Source organism: Electrophorus electricus, chromosome 3 (assembly GCF_013358815.1).
Source record: "Electrophorus electricus isolate fEleEle1 chromosome 3, fEleEle1.pri, whole genome shotgun sequence".
In the NCBI taxonomy this organism is placed as follows: Eukaryota; Metazoa; Chordata; class Actinopteri; order Gymnotiformes; family Gymnotidae; genus Electrophorus; species Electrophorus electricus.
Genome location: NC_049537.1, coordinates 19,620,001 through 19,637,185, shown reverse-complemented (window position 1 = coordinate 19,637,185; position 17,185 = coordinate 19,620,001). Strand labels below are relative to the sequence as shown.

Genomic DNA, 17,185 nt, shown 5'->3' with positions numbered 1-17,185 from the left:
ACTTTCTTTTATTAAGTGCAGGCCGGTCTTTAGCCATTATCATTACGGATGTCCGCTGTGTTTTAATATACTACAAGACATATCACAATCACAGTGTGTAACGATACAAAGAGAATGTGGTATTTGGTCTTAATCAGGCAGCGTGCTGAAATTTAGGAGAGGGAATGAGTACAACTGACACTTTAAAAAACACTTTATGTTGACTGTGTGTCACTGCCAGAGACAGACAGAGAGAGAGAGAGAGAGAGAGTGTGTGTGTGTGTGTGTGTGTGTGTGAATGAAGGTGAGGGGGTTTTCTCTCCCTGGTGCGTGTTCTTTTGTCCTTGAGCTGAATGACACTTCAGACACACCATGAGAAAAGAAGAAGAATGCAGGAACAGATAAATGGAGTTCTGAAAGAGAGAGAGAGAGAGAGAGAGAGAGAGAGAGAGAGAGAGAGAGAGAGAGAGAGAGAGAGAAACATAAAGGCACACAGATTTAGCACTGTGTGTATGTGCATATGTGTATGTGTGTGTGTAAAGGAATGAGACAGCCAGATAGAAAATGGGTCTGTGAAGGGTCAGACAGACCTATGCGTGAGCTAGCAGAGGCCATATCCCGGTTTAAATAAGACTCTGCTCCCTTTTCCCCAATTATGAGGAAACCTCCCCCCCCCGGACAGTGTTAGTCCTGAACTGCAATGGTGCCCATGAACACACCTGCTCTGCGTGCATCCCTGCACTCGAGGACAGTCAAACTCAGAGTGGGTCCTCAGGTGACGGGTCTGTCTTGTTTACCCTGCATCCTACATCGAGGCCAACTCGCACAAACCACCTGGCCTTCACATCATACCTCTGCTATTAACAAAGGGGATTGGAGGGGTGCATGTAATTTTAAAAAACGAAACAAAACAAAAAACAAAACAGTACAGCATAAATTACTTTAACAAACTACTTCCTGTATGACATCAGTGATGCAGTTTCCATCAGGAGCTACTAGCCACAGATGGCAGCTGGAAAGCAACACGACACCCAGGGCAGCCTAGTTTTGCCTGACTGTAAGTGACTGTCCTGCGGCCAGCATCGCTGAGTTGCACGGAGGTGTCCAGTGGAAACACAGAGTTTGATTGCTCATCCGTGTCTTAAGGCTGAGAGAAATGTCTCAGTTCTCTCCTGATGCCTGTTCAACCTGTAGAGTTCCTCAGCGAGGTCCAGCTCCGCAAAACACAAGAGCGTGATGTCGGTGGTGATCAGCCAATCAGCAGCATGGAACACAAGGGGTCCAGCACCTTCCGTGCAGCACAGGGTATCACCGCTTACTGTGCACATGCCGACAATGCCGATACACGCGAACATGATTAATGGCTAAATATCAGTGTAAATGGCTCTGAATGATCAATTATTTGGTTGCAACCTCAGCAGTCTAAATAGAAAAAAAAATCATCCAACTATAAAATTAGTTATAAAATGTTAAGAATCTTCTGGCAAATTGTGAAATGGACCATAAGCATTTGCCAGAACATTCGGCACTCTCTAGAGACCTTGGCAAAGTGCCATTGTGCTCATATAAATGCACTGGATGCAAGGAACCCCAAGGCGATTTCCACAGAATACCAGGGACATTTAATTTAGGACACCGAGAAATCCGGCCAGTGATTAGTCCAGGAGCTGTTTACGGTCTGATATCCTGAACTTAACACAGATTAAGTTTCTCGGGTCTTCTTCTTTCTAAATGGTGTTATATACACATACACCATTTGAAATTTCTCCTCTTTCAGTATAAAATGGGTAGTCTTAATGCTGGCTACACGTTAACAACATAGTCTAGCTCAGTGGACTTCACTGCAAAATAACAGTCCAACATTGTAGACTCTTGTAGATAATGTCAGTTTAGTCTATGTTACATTTGGATGTAAACCTACACTTTTGTTTTCATTCTGACAGACAAAAAAGCAATCTATCATCATAAAACATAAAATTCACCGTTAGAGCAAACTACATACACAGTAAGTACACAGTAAGTAAATTACACAGTGTCTTATAAATACTGATGCAAATTCTTGTTTATTATTATCTTGTTCTCTTTCTGGTGTAATATGAGCGGTCTTAATGTTGGGTAGAGCTTATAAATTCCTTACTCTCACCAGTCTTTTGGAATCGGGATTTGGTTGTCAACATACCTAAAAGGAAATTATATTAGGCTACTAACCTCGGCCCAGATACGCAAAACTGGAAGGTAGACGGTGCTGGGCTAAGTTATTTTGCCGCATCTAGTTTTGTTTTCATACTGGCATATGAAAAACTTAGCATTCTGTCAGCACCTGTTAAGGAGGTTTATCATAGACTCGAACTCAACTTGTAATCAGAAGGTTGCTGGTTCAAGGCCCATCGTTGCCACTGTTGGGCCCCAGAGTAGTACTCAGCCAGTCGCTTTGGATAAAAGTGTCAGCTAAATGCCGTAAATGTAAAAATGATTCCACCTGCTCGTGCCATTACATTCGGTTCTGAGATGCACAGGAGGCTGTGCCTGAAAACTGGGACGGTTATGTTCCTGTACCAGGGTGACTCACTGCGAGCTGGATTCAAAACACCAGTCCCCATATACACAAGACCAGAGCTCACAGCGTGAGCCACCAACCAGCATGAACAGCTACCGAAGAGTTAGGGATCTGGAAAAACCAAACACAAAACACCGGGCCCAACCAGGAGCTAACAGTAGCGAAACCTCTTCTCCCTTGAGAAACCCAATACACCCAAGGCAGGATTTGAAGCACAACTCTCGGGGTTCACCAGCACGGCAGGGAGGTGGCATGAGAAAGCTCAGGTGACACAGTCAGGCTCGACGCCCCTGACAAGAGAGCAAAAGCAAAACTAAAACTGCTCAAAAATGGCTTTCCCAACCAAAGAAGTGGAAGGCTAAAGAAAGACAAGAAGAGACAAGGGAAAGCCAGCGGAGTCCCCAAGGGATGGGAGAACGAGGGGTAGACGGAACTCGAGAGGGAACGGTACAACTTGGAGCTGCAGAGAAGCTCAAGGGGTGTGAGAGGGAAAGGAGACCCAAGAGACAATCTGAAATACCGGCCTTGGATTCCAACAGAACATTGAACAAAGACCAGGCACCAGGGAGCCCGTGAGCTGCTGTTAAGTAGACAGGAGGACAGGTGTGGCTAATTACCTTTGATAACACTGGTGTCACCGTGTGTCTCCCCCTGGTGGCTCAAGGTGGTTTAAAAGTTGGCCCAGCCCTGGGCCCTTAGAGTTCCTTTAAACTTTTTTTTAAATTAGATTTTGAATCTCTCGCTCGCTCTCTCTCATATATATATATATATATATATATATATATATATATATATATATATATATATATATAAATAAAATAAATGTATACAAGAATATTATTTTAGAATATACCACTTTGGCTGCATACATACATTTTAATTATGAATTATTTACATTACATTTCCTGGGACTTTAGCTTTAGCAGGCTTTGTGAGGGAGTGTCTGCTGTGTCCCAGCTCCTCTGTGGTAGAGAGTGCAACGTTACTAGCCTGCAGGGCCGTAACTGGGATACACACTGTTCCGAGATCAGTGCTATAAAAACGTTACCTGCTTCACGTAAACCACACCAAGTTGGTTTATGTAAAATAAGCTTTGGCTGTTTCATGTTCACCTGGTTTACGTGACCCCTGCTGAACACGTGCAGGCCTAGTCCACCATTTTCTAAGCTTTCTGTGCTATTCTGTACAGTTCTCTTGTTTTTACCGTAACGTGTCTAATGTCTATACATCAAACTCTTACTCCTTCAGCTTATGAACAGGGTTAGGGTTTGTTTACACTTTATAGGGTTAGGGTTTGTTTACACTTTATTAGTCTCCCATTATTCCGTTCATCCATAAACTGTTACTTTATGATAAATGTCTTTGACAAGATATAAATTAAATAAATTATTTAACTTCACTATTTTACCAAGAAATGAAATAGATCTATAGATTTACATTGGATTTAATGGAAATATTCTTATTTCAGTTAATGCCAATTTTAACTGGGGTTATTTAGCCTGCCTCTCTGCATCTCTATTTCTCTGCGTATGGAACATTTTGTGTAAAGTGGTTACAATTACACAAAAAAGTTCAGTTCTTTGCATTTTGAGAATTTAGTACCAACTCATCGAAACATCCTTGCGCAGCGCTCAGGGCAGTCATTGTATGAAGTATGGTGTGCTTACACAGCTATTACAGAATACGTACCAAACAAATTTTGAGCTGCCCTATACTTTTGGAGTGCCCAACAGCACGTATCACTATGCTGGGTTTCTATAAAACACATAAACAACCAAAAAATGGAATTTAGATTAGAAATGCAAGGCAGCTAGACAAAGATCAGTGTTTATGATTTATAGTTCTAAAAAAAACATGCATCTAAAGGCTAAGCAGAAACACCAGGCGTCTGATGCAAAAGCGATGAGCTGAATGACTGATGGAGCAGAAAGGTAGGGGAGGAGAAAGGAGGAGCAGGAGGGTAGGGGAGGAGAGAGGAGGAGCAGAAGGGTAGGGGAGGAGAGAGGAGGAGCAGGAGGGTATGGGAGGCAAGAGGAGGAGCAGGAGGGTAGGGGAGGAGAGAGGAGGAGCAGAAGGGTAGGGGAGGCGAGAGGAGGTACTGAAGGGTTGGGGAGGAGAGAGGAGGAGTTGAAGGGTTGGGGAGGAGAGAGGAGGAGCAGAAGGGTAGGGGAGGAGAGGGGAGGAGTTGAAGGGTTGGGGAGGAGAGAGGAGGAGCAGAAGGGTAGGGGAGGAGAGGGGAGGAGTTGAAGGGTTGGGGAGGAGAGAGGAGGAGCTGAAGTGTCAGATTCAGAGCAGGGGGTGGAGGGATGAGCCATTTTAAAACCAGGATTCTCTGTACAAGTACACACGCATGTGCATGACCCTTCGCTTGCATGTACCTGCTGTTATCGTGTCGGTAAATATTTAACATGATCGTTTTTAACTACTTTAAAAGCACCGTTACATTTTAGCAATGTAAAGTAATATAATTAAATGTATACTTCATATGAAAAAAGGACGTCCCTGCAACTCGAACATTTTATAGAATACGTCGGGCTTTTGTCACCTCGCGTTCAGTTTTATTTAACACAGAGCACAGCTCCACACGAAACTTATGTCAGCAAAACACGGTGACCGGCAGAACCGGCACTTGACGTGACGTGAGCCAGCGCGTCCCAATTCCGCTCTCAGGAATCGTTCGTCCTTTGATGATGTCACGAAAGTGTTGAATTTCAAAGAAGACCCAAGGGCTTGGGGCGAGAACTGGGACAAGGCCAGACGAACGCCTTCTTCGCTTCCAGAAAACCCGGCCAGCCTACCTCTGGGGTGACGTCACGCGGGGCGAAGCCGGTGCCCCCGGTGGTCAGAATGAGGTTGAGCTCCTTCTCATCACACCAGTCCACCAGGGTCTCCTGAGGACCAAACGGTACAACACGACTCCATCAGTAGCTTAAAACATCTTCTTGGGATGCCAACACATTTGAAACGTGTTAAGTAACTGATCAAAAGTCGCCGCAGTGGAGTGAGATATGTCATAAGTGTATTAGCCATGTTTGGACGAATCCGATTATCATTTGGGCTACATTATTACTGACTGACCGGAAAGGATAATAAAGTAGTAATACAATTAATATGAATATAATTCATATAGTTACCGTATACTGGCTGTGTTGTTGTCTTCACAGTATGTCATAAATACATGCATAACACACACTTGTGCACACGCACAAGCCTGCACACATACACGCATCCGTGCTCACACCCGCGCGCAAACGCACGCGCGCGCGCACACACACATACACGCACGCACGCACGCACGTACCTTGATCTCATCAATTTCATCCGGGACAATTTTATAGGCTGAGATGCTTCCTCCTAGCCTAGAAAACAAAATCACAGTCATTTTAGAAGGGGAAATTTAATGGTACGGGCATATTAAAATTGAAACTGCATCACTGAATTGTAAATGTCATACTATTTGTTGTAAAATTGTTGTATCTTGTAAGTCTCGTAGCATGTTTTTAATCTCCGCTGTCCAGCTTTCTTGTTTAGAGGGTATGTGTTTGTCTCTCCTGAGCACAGGTTAGGCCGCTGCTGGAGTGTGTGCCGTGCCGCCCTCTAGTGGCCACAACACGCATCAGGACGAGAGCGAGAAAGGAATCGCCCGGGGCGGAAACTAAAGAGCGCTGTAGACCGGTCTTATGTAAGGGCCTCCTTTTTGCGTGGTGCGCTATTTTTAGACCACTGCTGCATCGCGTATCCTTCTACGACAGCAGCTGGAAAGTCTCCGGGTTCGTATCTGAGCACAAAGCTTCGCCTTGCGTCCGATGACGCCCGAGCCGGACCGCTTCATCGAGATTCCGAACAGAAACCCCGCTTCAAACACCGGCGACCCGCACTGTTGCGTGGTGACCGTGTTAGGCTTGCTTACACGTATTTATGTTAATAAATTTAATGTTTTATTCATTAATATATCGCGATATTCCTGCGCTCATGCGGTCTTAGAATTAGACCTATTTGAAATACTTCTACTTGACTGACCTACCTGAGCAGAGTAACATGGAAATAAATTAGCGCGTATATTACCGTGATCTCCTACTCCAAAACGCGGTGTACTATACAATCGGAATCGGGCTATTTGAAAGCGTCGTTATAAATCACTTTCACTTTGCTGCAGTCCTGTGGAGTAACCCTGCTCTAAAAGATTCCCCGCTGTGAAGCAAATTAACCTTACTTAACCAATTCTTGCATCATACGAGCTAAGACATGAGCTTCGTAAAAACCACATTTAGGGAACTTGGCAGACACTCTTATCCAGAGGGACTTGCATATTAATCAGTACGTCCGTATGCGTGCTTCCAGCGCACCCGACCTTGGCCTTACCCGCACCTCGCTGTCCTCTGTAACCAAGTAAGCTGTGACCAGTGTTCTAAAATCAAACATTCAAAGTGAAAACATTCACTAGCGTCGAATGCAGCGTTTAACTCCCGTTCGCTATTGCACGGTCTTCCAGAATGCGCACGGTTCCGCCCGAACGGATCTTGCGATTCGAACGCGCTGAAGGCGTTTAAATATACTTTCAATGCTCGCATACATTTAAGAACGTGCATCGAGTCGGTGTGCGCTTAAACCCGCTCCGACAAGTCTCCGAAGGAACGAAACCGATGATCGTGATTGTTTTGGACACGTAAAGCGGTCCTGAGGTTTTTTTTTGTTTTTTTTGTTTGCTTGTTTGTTTTGTTTTTCACCGGGCAGGATTTCCCCGCTAGATCCAGCAGACTCTCCACCAGACTATTGGCTTGAGTCGCGCATCTTACTCACAAATCCTGCCTCGCGAAATATCCCTTCGGGGCGGCGCGCAGATGACGCTCCTCCCAGGGAACCCTACGTACGCGCACCGCGTGCTACGACGGAGGAAGCAGCAGAAGGGCGGCTGGGCGCTTTCTCTTCTCGTGAAGAGCTTCGTTTTCTTCCTGAGCCTTTGCTCCTTTGTCTTCTCTCAGAGCCCACCTGTCTGTTCCTTTGATTTCTGTTTGTTTCTTCTTCAGTCCAAATGACAATACACCGTGCACAAGTAAATTGCGCCCCCCGTTTCCAAGGTAACCATTTGAGGTTGAGGCTTCTAGTTACAAGGAGTGTGCGTGTGTGTGTGTGCGCGCGCGCGCGTTTGGGATGCTGTGTTCTCCGTTTTGTTAAGTGTGTGTGTGTGTGTGTGTGTGTGTGTGTGTGTGTGTGTGTGTGTGTGTGTGTGTGTGTGTGTGGCCAGAACGTGGGCTGGTTTCCATTTTGAGTAGAATAGGTTTCTTTAGTGCCGGTTCTACTGTGTTTCACAAACCGATGCCAAATTTGGGCACGTCCCGTATGTATGAGCATACACACCGCTTTCTATTACAAGTGGTGCCAGACCAAGGCCAGGAGGATTGTGAAGGACCCCACCCATCCCAACAATACGCTCTTCTCTCTGCTGAGGTCAGGGAAGCGCTTTCGCTCCCTGAAGACCAAGACAGAGAGACTGAAGAGGAGCTTCTTCCCACAGGCCATTTGGGCCCTGAATCAGGGAAACTGATAAACTGTGGGGACCACCACCACCATGTAAAATATAACTATAAATATGTTCAATTACAAGATGGAACTGTACCTTGTGTACATACATATATATATATCCATATATACATTGTAGATTGTGTATATAAACATAATATACATATATTGTACATACATTGTTAATATATTTTGTGTATATATATAGAATATATATTTCTCTATGCACCCCTGTTTTTCTTTTTCCTCAGTTTGGACAGAGCACTCTCAACCATTTCACTGCGAGTTATACTGTGTATGACTATGTATGTGACAAATAAACCAAACTTGAACTTGAACACACCCCTCACATTCTTACTGCTACACACCAAACATGTATGAGAATACACACTCCTCACATTCTTACTGCTACACACTAAACATGTATGAGAATACACACTCCTCACATTCTTACTGCTACACACTAGACATGTATGAGAATACACACTCCTCACATTCTTACTGCTACACACTAAACATGTATGAGAATACACACTCCTCACATTCTTACTGCTACACACCAGACATGTATGAGAATACACACTCCTCACATTCTTACTGCTACACACTAGACATGTATGAGAATACACACTCCTCACATTCTTACTGCTACACACTAGACATGTATGAGAATACACACTCCTCACATTCTTACTGCTACACACTAAACATGTATGAGAATACACACTCCTCACATTCTTACTGCTACACACTAGACATGTATGAGAATACACACTCCTCACATTCTTACTGCTACACACCAAACATGTATGAGAATACACACTCCTCACATTCTTACTGCTACACACTAAACATGTATGAGAATACACACTCCTCACATTCTTACTGCTACACACTAGACATGTATGAGAATACACACTCCTCACATTCTTACTGCTACACACCAAACATGTATGAGAATACACACTCCTCACATTCTTACTGCTACACACCAGACATGTATGAGAATACACACTCCTCACATTCTTACTGCTACACACCAAACGTATGAGAATACACACTCCTCACATTCTTACTGCTACACACTAGACATGTATGAGAATACACACTCCTCACATTCTTACTGCTACACACTAGACATGTATGAGAATACACACTCCTCACATTCTTACTGCTACACACCAAACATGTATGAGAATACACACTCCTCACATTCTTACTGCTACACACTAGACATGTATGAGAATACACACTCCTCACATTCTTACTGCTACACACCAAACATGTATGAGAATACACACTCCTCACATTCTTACTGCTACACACTAGACATGTATGAGAATACACACTCCTCACATTCTTACTGCTACACACTAGACATGTATGAGAATACACACTCCTCACATTCTTACTGCTACACACCAAACATGTATGAGAATACACACTCCTCACATTCTTACTGCTACACACTAAACATGTATGAGAATACACACTCCTCACATTCTTACTGCTACACACTAGACATGTATGAGAATACACACTCCTCACATTCTTACTGCTACACACTAGACATGTATGAGAATACACACTCCTCACATTCTTACTGCTACACACTAGACATGTATGAGAATACACACTCCTCACATTCTTACTGCTACACACCAAACATGTATGAGAATACACACTCCTCACATTCTTACTGCTACACACCAGACATGTATGAGAATACACACTCCTCACATTCTTACTGCTACACACCAAACGTATGAGAATACACACTCCTCACATTCTTACTGCTACACACTAGACATGTATGAGAATACACACTCCTCACATTCTTACTGCTACACACTAGACATGTATGAGAATACACACTCCTCACATTCTTACTGCTACACACCAAACATGTATGAGAATACACACTCCTCACATTCTTACTGCTACACACTAGACATGTATGAGAATACACACTCCTCACATTCTTACTGCTACACACCAAACATGTATGAGAATACGCACTCCTCACATTCTTACTGCTACACACTAGACATGTATGAGAATACACACTCCTCACATTCTTACTGCTACACACTAGACATGTATGAGAATACACACTCCTCACATTCTTACTGCTACACACCAAACATGTATGAGAATACACACTCCTCACATTCTTACTGCTACACACTAAACATGTATGAGAATACACACTCCTCACATTCTTACTGCTACACACTAGACATGTATGAGAATACACACTCCTCACATTCTTACTGCTACACACTAGACATGTATGAGAATACACACTCCTCACATTCTTACTGCTACACACCAAACATGTATGAGAATACACACTCCTCACATTCTTACTGCTACACACTAAACATGTATGAGAATACACACTCCTCACATTCTTACTGCTACACACTAGACATGTATGAGAATACACACTCCTCACATTCTTACTGCTACACACTAGACATGTATGAGAATACACACTCCTCACATTCTTACTGCTACACACCAGACATGTATGAGAATACACACTCCTCACATTCTTACTGCTACACACTAGACATGTATGAGAATACACACTCCTCACATTCTTACTGCTACACACTAAACATGTATGAGAATACACACTCCTCACATTCTTACTGCTACACACTAAACATGTATGAGAATACACACTCCTCACATTCTTACTGCTACACACCAGACATGTATGAGAATACACACTCCTCACATTCTTACTGCTACACACTAGACATGTATGAGAATACACACTCCTCACATTCTTACTGCTACACACCAAACATGTATGAGAATACACACTCCTCACATTCTTACTGCTACACACCAGACATGTATGAGAATACACACTCCTCACATTCTTACTGCTACACACCAGACATGTATGAGAATACACACTCCTCACATTCTTACTGCTACACACTAAACATGTATGAGAATACACACTCCTCACATTCTTACTGCTACACACTAAACATGTATGAGAATACACACTCCTCACATTCTTACTGCTACACACTAGACATGTATGAGAATACACACTCCTCACATTCTTACTGCTACACACTAGACATGTATGAGAATACACACTCCTCACATTCTTACTGCTGTGCACAGCCAGCATCACACTAAACATGCTCAACTGATTTCAGCGTGACTAGCTGTGACCTTTCAGGACAATGTCAAGGACATAGGCCATTGTTTTTAGGAAACATGCAAAAGTGATTTTAAATAGGACTCTGGTTTCTGGTTTTCAACCCCTCATATTTCCCTGTGTGTTTAACACATTGATTTATTTATTTGTTTACACCCAACATGTTTTTTTCTATTTTCTTTTTTTTTTTTTTTTTGGCCTCTTATCGAAGTCCACCCATTCGCACCATGCCAGCCACCCTGTGATAACACATGTAATCTGAGTGTGCTTTGGAGGAAAGTGTCCAGTTCTTTCTATAAAACCTAGCAGACACCTGGATTTGCAAGTAGCTCTGTCAGTCAGCTTGGAGGGTGGAACTAAGCCCCGCCTTCCCACCCAGGGGGGGTGTGAGGTCTAGCATCACCATCAGGCACGGGAGTCCCGCCCTTTCAGATCACAGCTAATTGTTTCCTCGTCGACTCCAAGAATCGCTGTACACTGAACTGGGGCTCGATCAATAGGATGCAACCTTTTTAGCCAAATGACCACTCTGTTTAACCCTACATTTCCGTTTAAATTTATGGTATTTACCTGATGCTTTTATCCACTGAATACAACTTGAGCAATTGAGGGTTAAGGGTCTTGTTCAGGGGCCCAACAGTGGAAACCTGGCAATGATGGGACTGGCAACCTTCTGATTGCTAGTCCATTACATTAACCATTGGTGTTGTAGACACATATGTCACTGCCGTGTTTAGAACTGCTGTCCCAGCAACTATCTCAGCAAGTGGTCCTGAGTTCAAGGCCCAGTCCCATTTCTTACATTCCTACCCCTTGTTCTTGAGTGTCCCCTGGCCACTTGGAACTGAGTTACCAGGAGCAGCAGCTGAATTCCTCCCTACGAAATGGGACAACCCTTCCAGAAGCATCATCAGTGCTCACCAATGGTTTTTATGTAAACGAGCATGACAGCTTTCCACCAGATTTTGCCAAAATACTGTCCTTGCGCGTGGCGAACTCTCTCTCGCACCTGCTATAAGCCTCCTTTTGCAGTTGCCATTCACAACCTCGATTTCACGTAGCAGTCGGTTACCAAATAAAAAAAGAACACTGCTTCATTAGCAGGCTAGTAGTGGTGCTCTGTAGGCAACCCTACCAGTCTGCACTGATATCAGAGGAATGATCAAATTCAGCAAACTCGCTGCTGGACTAGTTTGGGCGTTATAAGCCTTCAGAATGTGGGATTGTCATGCACAAACCAGAAATAAGACGTAATGATAGCTAGCTACCGAGACATTGCAATAACCTATTACTAACGATTTTTATGCTTGTGAAGAAACGGACCATGATGCATTGAAACGACATTAAAAACTAGGATAATCGTTATTGTCATTTGTATATCTTAATGAATAGTGAACATTACTGCATGGCTTTCTTTGGTTGCTTCCACGGCCTTCTTTGCAAGACATCCTGGGAAATCTGTCATACCACACCTTTTGGAGTGCACCTCTGAAAAGCCTCAGTTTGGAGGGTTATGTAGCCCTAACAAATCACCCTACCCCTCTATCCCAACTAGAATTGGGACACCCTAACCCCAAGGTGTGAAAGCACAAAATGGAAAGGCAAGGCAGTCGCAGGAGAGGACCCCGTCTCGCACACCACCTCACATCCTGCGTCACACGCCATCTCACACCCCACCTCATACCCTGTCTCATGCCACCTTACATCCCATCTCACACCCCACCTCACACCCCACTTCACACCCTGCTTCACACCTCACCTCACACCTCGCCTCACCACGCCTCACACCTCACCTCACACCCCATCTCACACTCCACATCATACCTCACCTCACACCCTGTCTCAATCCCCACGTCACACCCCGCCTCACACCTCACCTCACACCCCGTGTCACACCACAGCCTGGCCCACTTCTGTAGCCTCAAGTGGCTGAGCAGACTGGAGCTGATGCACTCTTGCGCTGAGTGTGCACATGCACAGGCTGCCATGCCATCACTGGAAAAGAAGAGCCACTCCCACCACGAGTAAGAGATGAGAGAGGGTATTGTGAGAAGAGAGACACAGGGAGACAGAGAGAGGAATGGGGAGACGGGAGGTGAGACAGAGAGAGACAGAGTTATGAGGAAACGGAGGTGAGACAGAGAGGAATGGGGAGACGAGGAGGTGAGACAGAGAAAGAGTTTTGAGGAAATGGAGGTGAGACAGAGATAGGAATGGGGAGACGGGGAGGTGAGACAGAGAGAGAGTTATGAGGAAACGGAGGTGAGACAGAGATAGGAATGGGGAGACGGGGAGGTGAGACAGAGAGAGAGAGTTATGAGGAAACGGAGGTGAGACAGAGGATTGGGGAGACGGGGAGGTGAGACAGAGAGAGAGTTTTGAGGAAATGGAGGTGAGACAGAGAGGAATGGGGAGATGGGGAGGTGAGACAGAGAGAGAGTTTTGAGGAAACGGAGGTGACACAGAGATAGGAATGGGGAGATGGGGAGGTGAGACAGAGTTATGAGGAAATGGAGGTGAGACAGAGTGAAAAATGGGCAGACAGGGAGGTGAGACAGAGAGAGAAGAATGAAGTGACAAGGAGGTGAGACAGAAGAATGGGTAGACAGGGAGGTGAGACAGAATGAGAGGAATGAGGAGACAGGGATGTGAGACAGAGAGAGAGCAATGAGGAGACAGGGCAGTGAGACAGAGAGAGTGATGGGGAAACAGGTGAGACAGAGGAAGGAATGAGGAGTCAGGAAGGTGGGACAGAGAGAGAGGAATGAGGAGACAGGGAGGTGAGACAGAGAGAGGAATGAGGTGACAGGGAGGTGAGACAGAAAGAAACAGTTATGGGGAAACGGAGGTGAGACTGAAAAGAATGGGGAGACAGGGAGGTGAGACAGAGAGAGGAATGGGGAGACAGGGAGGTGAGACAGAGAGAGGAATGGGGAGACAGGGAGGTGAGACAGAGAGAGGAATGGGGAGACAGGGAGGTGAGACAGATGTACAGCCCCCCCCCCCCCACTCCCCACACGTTTATAATAGAGCCCATCTGCTGCTGTGAGAGTATTAATAATGCAGGGCTTTTGTACTGAGTGCAGTTTTTCAGCACATTGCAGAGAGATACAGGAGTATGGGGGATCCTTCACTCCAGCCAGCCTCATATCATCTCTCTCTCTCTCTCTCTCTCTCTCTCTCTCTCTGTCTGTCTCTCTATCCCTCTTTCTCCCTCTCTCTGTCACTTTGTCAATTCAGTTTAATTCAGTTATTGGCATGACAAATATTTATATTTGTACTCCCAAAGCTTTGATGAAGAAATTGAGAACACCGCAAAAGGTAAAATAGATTTAAATCGTTTAAATCAAGTATTAGTAAATATCAGATAGGGAGTATTATATTACATAATACAACAATAACAATAACAACAATAATAGTATAACAATATTACTACAGTTACTACCAACAACAACAACAACAATAACAACAATACCCCTATTACCATTATTACATATACCACGAATGCTAATAATAATAGTAATTGCAATAATACTAACTAATAATACAAATTCACCTGTGAGCCTGTGCTCTGTATGTCTGGTATCTGAGAGGGTCACTCAACATCCTTCAGACTGTGGCAGGAGTGAACAGACAGCACTGCCAGTGCGCTGAACTCTTTACTATCACCAAGAACGTACAGCAGTCTCTCTCCCTCTCCCTCCCTCCCTCCCTCCCTCCCTCCCTCTCTCCTTCTCTCTCTCCCTCTCTGACTCCCCATCCCATCCTCTCTTCCCTCCCTCCTACTCACTCTTTCATAAAATCTAAGTTATGCTTGCTTTTCTGAAGTGCACTCTGCATATTACGCATATTACTAGGATTTTAAAAACTGTAAATATTTAGGTGTAAAAGGAATCCATTTTTGCCAAAATGGATCTATCATTTAAAAAGCTGTTCTTGACAGAGATTAACATATTTACACCTGATTATAACAGCTGGTGTGTTTCCTGATACTACTCTACATTGTCCAGCCCATTTCCAATTGTGTATTTCCAGTGTCTGTGTGTGTGTGTGTGTGTGTGAGTGTGTGTGTGTGTGTGTGTGTGTGCGTGCGCGTGTGTGTGTGTGACCCTTCTGCTCTGACAGAGTATTTTGAAGTATATTTTTACACATTCTCCTATATGTACCAGCTAAGGATACTTTTCTGAGCAGACAACTAAGCAGTTTTGTAAGTTGCTCTGGATAAGACCATCTGCTAAAGGCTATAAATATAAATGTAAATCAAGTCCCCATGATTCTGCTCCAGTCCTGGACACAAAATGTGACTCTGGGCCTTTGGCTTTATGTTTAGAGTGCAGGTTTAGGTAAATGGTCTTTGTGTATGTCATCCCTGTATTCTACAGTATTCTAGTTCATTGGTATGTTGGACTCTAACCTACTATACTGTACTTGGATATATTCTATGAGTAAATGACAAAGCACTTTTGTAAGTCCCTCTGGATAAGAGCGTCTGCTAAATGCCGTAAATGTATATATTTACCAGTATATATCTATAGATATATTTACCAGTATATATCATGTATGCATTCATTAGGTAGAGGTATTTTAGAGGTACATTTTGTATATGCACAATTACAGACCCATCAAATTGAGCAAGGCAACAAGCAGGTATGAGTTGTGCACCTAACAGGTAGATGCATTTAATAAAGTGTTGAGGAATGTATACTATTAGACTACATACGTGAGAGTGTGTGTATCTCTTACAGTGTGTTTGTGTAAGATGTTCCTTTGTGCATGTATATGTGCATGTGTATGTCAGCGTGTGTTAATGCACACGTATGTGCCTTTGTGCCATTGATGCATCTTAAAACATACTCCACCCACCCAGCCACCCACATACACACACACACACACACACACACACACACACACACACACACACACACACACACACAATCAGAGACACGCACAGATCTTTGGCCTGATAAAATGAACTGACATTAGGCCCTCTGAGTTCAGTGTAACTGTGGCAATACAAGTCGACAGGTGTGTGTGTGCGTGCGTGCGTGTTTGAGTGTCACATGTATCCGTCAGATCTCCAGCAGAAAAACCCTGATAAGCACATGACACCAGCGCCCCCAGACCCGGAGCTGCTCTAGAGCAGATATTAGCCATTAACAAGGCATGTGACATGCGCTCCCTGTGTTACACGCATCTGTGCTATGACACTGATAAGCGCCTGTCTCGCACTGAAACTGAAGCGTTGGACACAGTACGGTGGCGTAGTGACGACACAAAGCTGTGATGAAGTAACGCAGGACTCGAAATGGTCACAAGCGAGGCAGACAGAAGCAGTCCCAGCAGAGCACGCTCAGGGGTTTGATATTGTGAGCAACTTTAGTATTTCTGTATGTGTGTACGCGTATGCGTGTGCATATGTATGTGCGTGTGTGTGTGTGTGTGTGTTTGTGTGTGTGTGTCTGTGTGTGTGCGTGTGCATCTTAACTTACAAGGAAGGGTCGTGCACAAGTTCTTTGAGGTTGATGCCACTGCGGTCTTCAGCGAGGTTATGAAAGCAGCTGTCACTCACTACAGGAAAAGAGAGAACCTATTAATTGATTCCTGTCATAGACATTTAAGTCAGGAAAAACTGTTGTTAAAGAGATCACTGCCCCCCCCCAAAAAAAGAAAAACAAAAGCAAATCAGAATAATAAGTGAAATGCAAAACCACTGACATCACAGTCTGTAACTTCATTTGTTTACTACTGTTTTCCACAAGAGAAAAGCTTGCTTTGAAAATCACATTTGGACACGGTGCAGAGGGTTCAGGCTAGCCTTCTCTTAAAGAGCTTATTCCACACACACACACACACACACACACACACACACACACACACACACACACACGCGCACACACATACACACACACGCACGCATACTCATACACACGCACGCACACACA

The 17,185-nt window shown here is 44.2% G+C and overlaps 1 protein-coding gene across 9 annotated transcripts in view; it reads right to left on the bottom strand.

Annotated features, from left to right (window-relative positions):
- The window catches only part of gphnb (gephyrin b), an 86,366-nt gene that overhangs the window by 44,478 nt on the left and 24,703 nt on the right, over nt 1-17,185 (bottom strand). For all 9 annotated transcript variants that reach the window (XM_027015632.2, XM_027015569.2, XM_027015589.2 and 6 more), the window contains exons 2-4: nt 16,733-16,811; nt 5,838-5,895; nt 5,335-5,427 (exon numbers count right to left, since the gene is read on the bottom strand). In XM_027015632.2, coding sequence (XP_026871433.1) covers nt 5,335-5,427; nt 5,838-5,895; nt 16,733-16,811 — 230 coding nt within the window. The remainder of the gene's footprint in view (nt 1-5,334; nt 5,428-5,837; nt 5,896-16,732; nt 16,812-17,185) is intronic.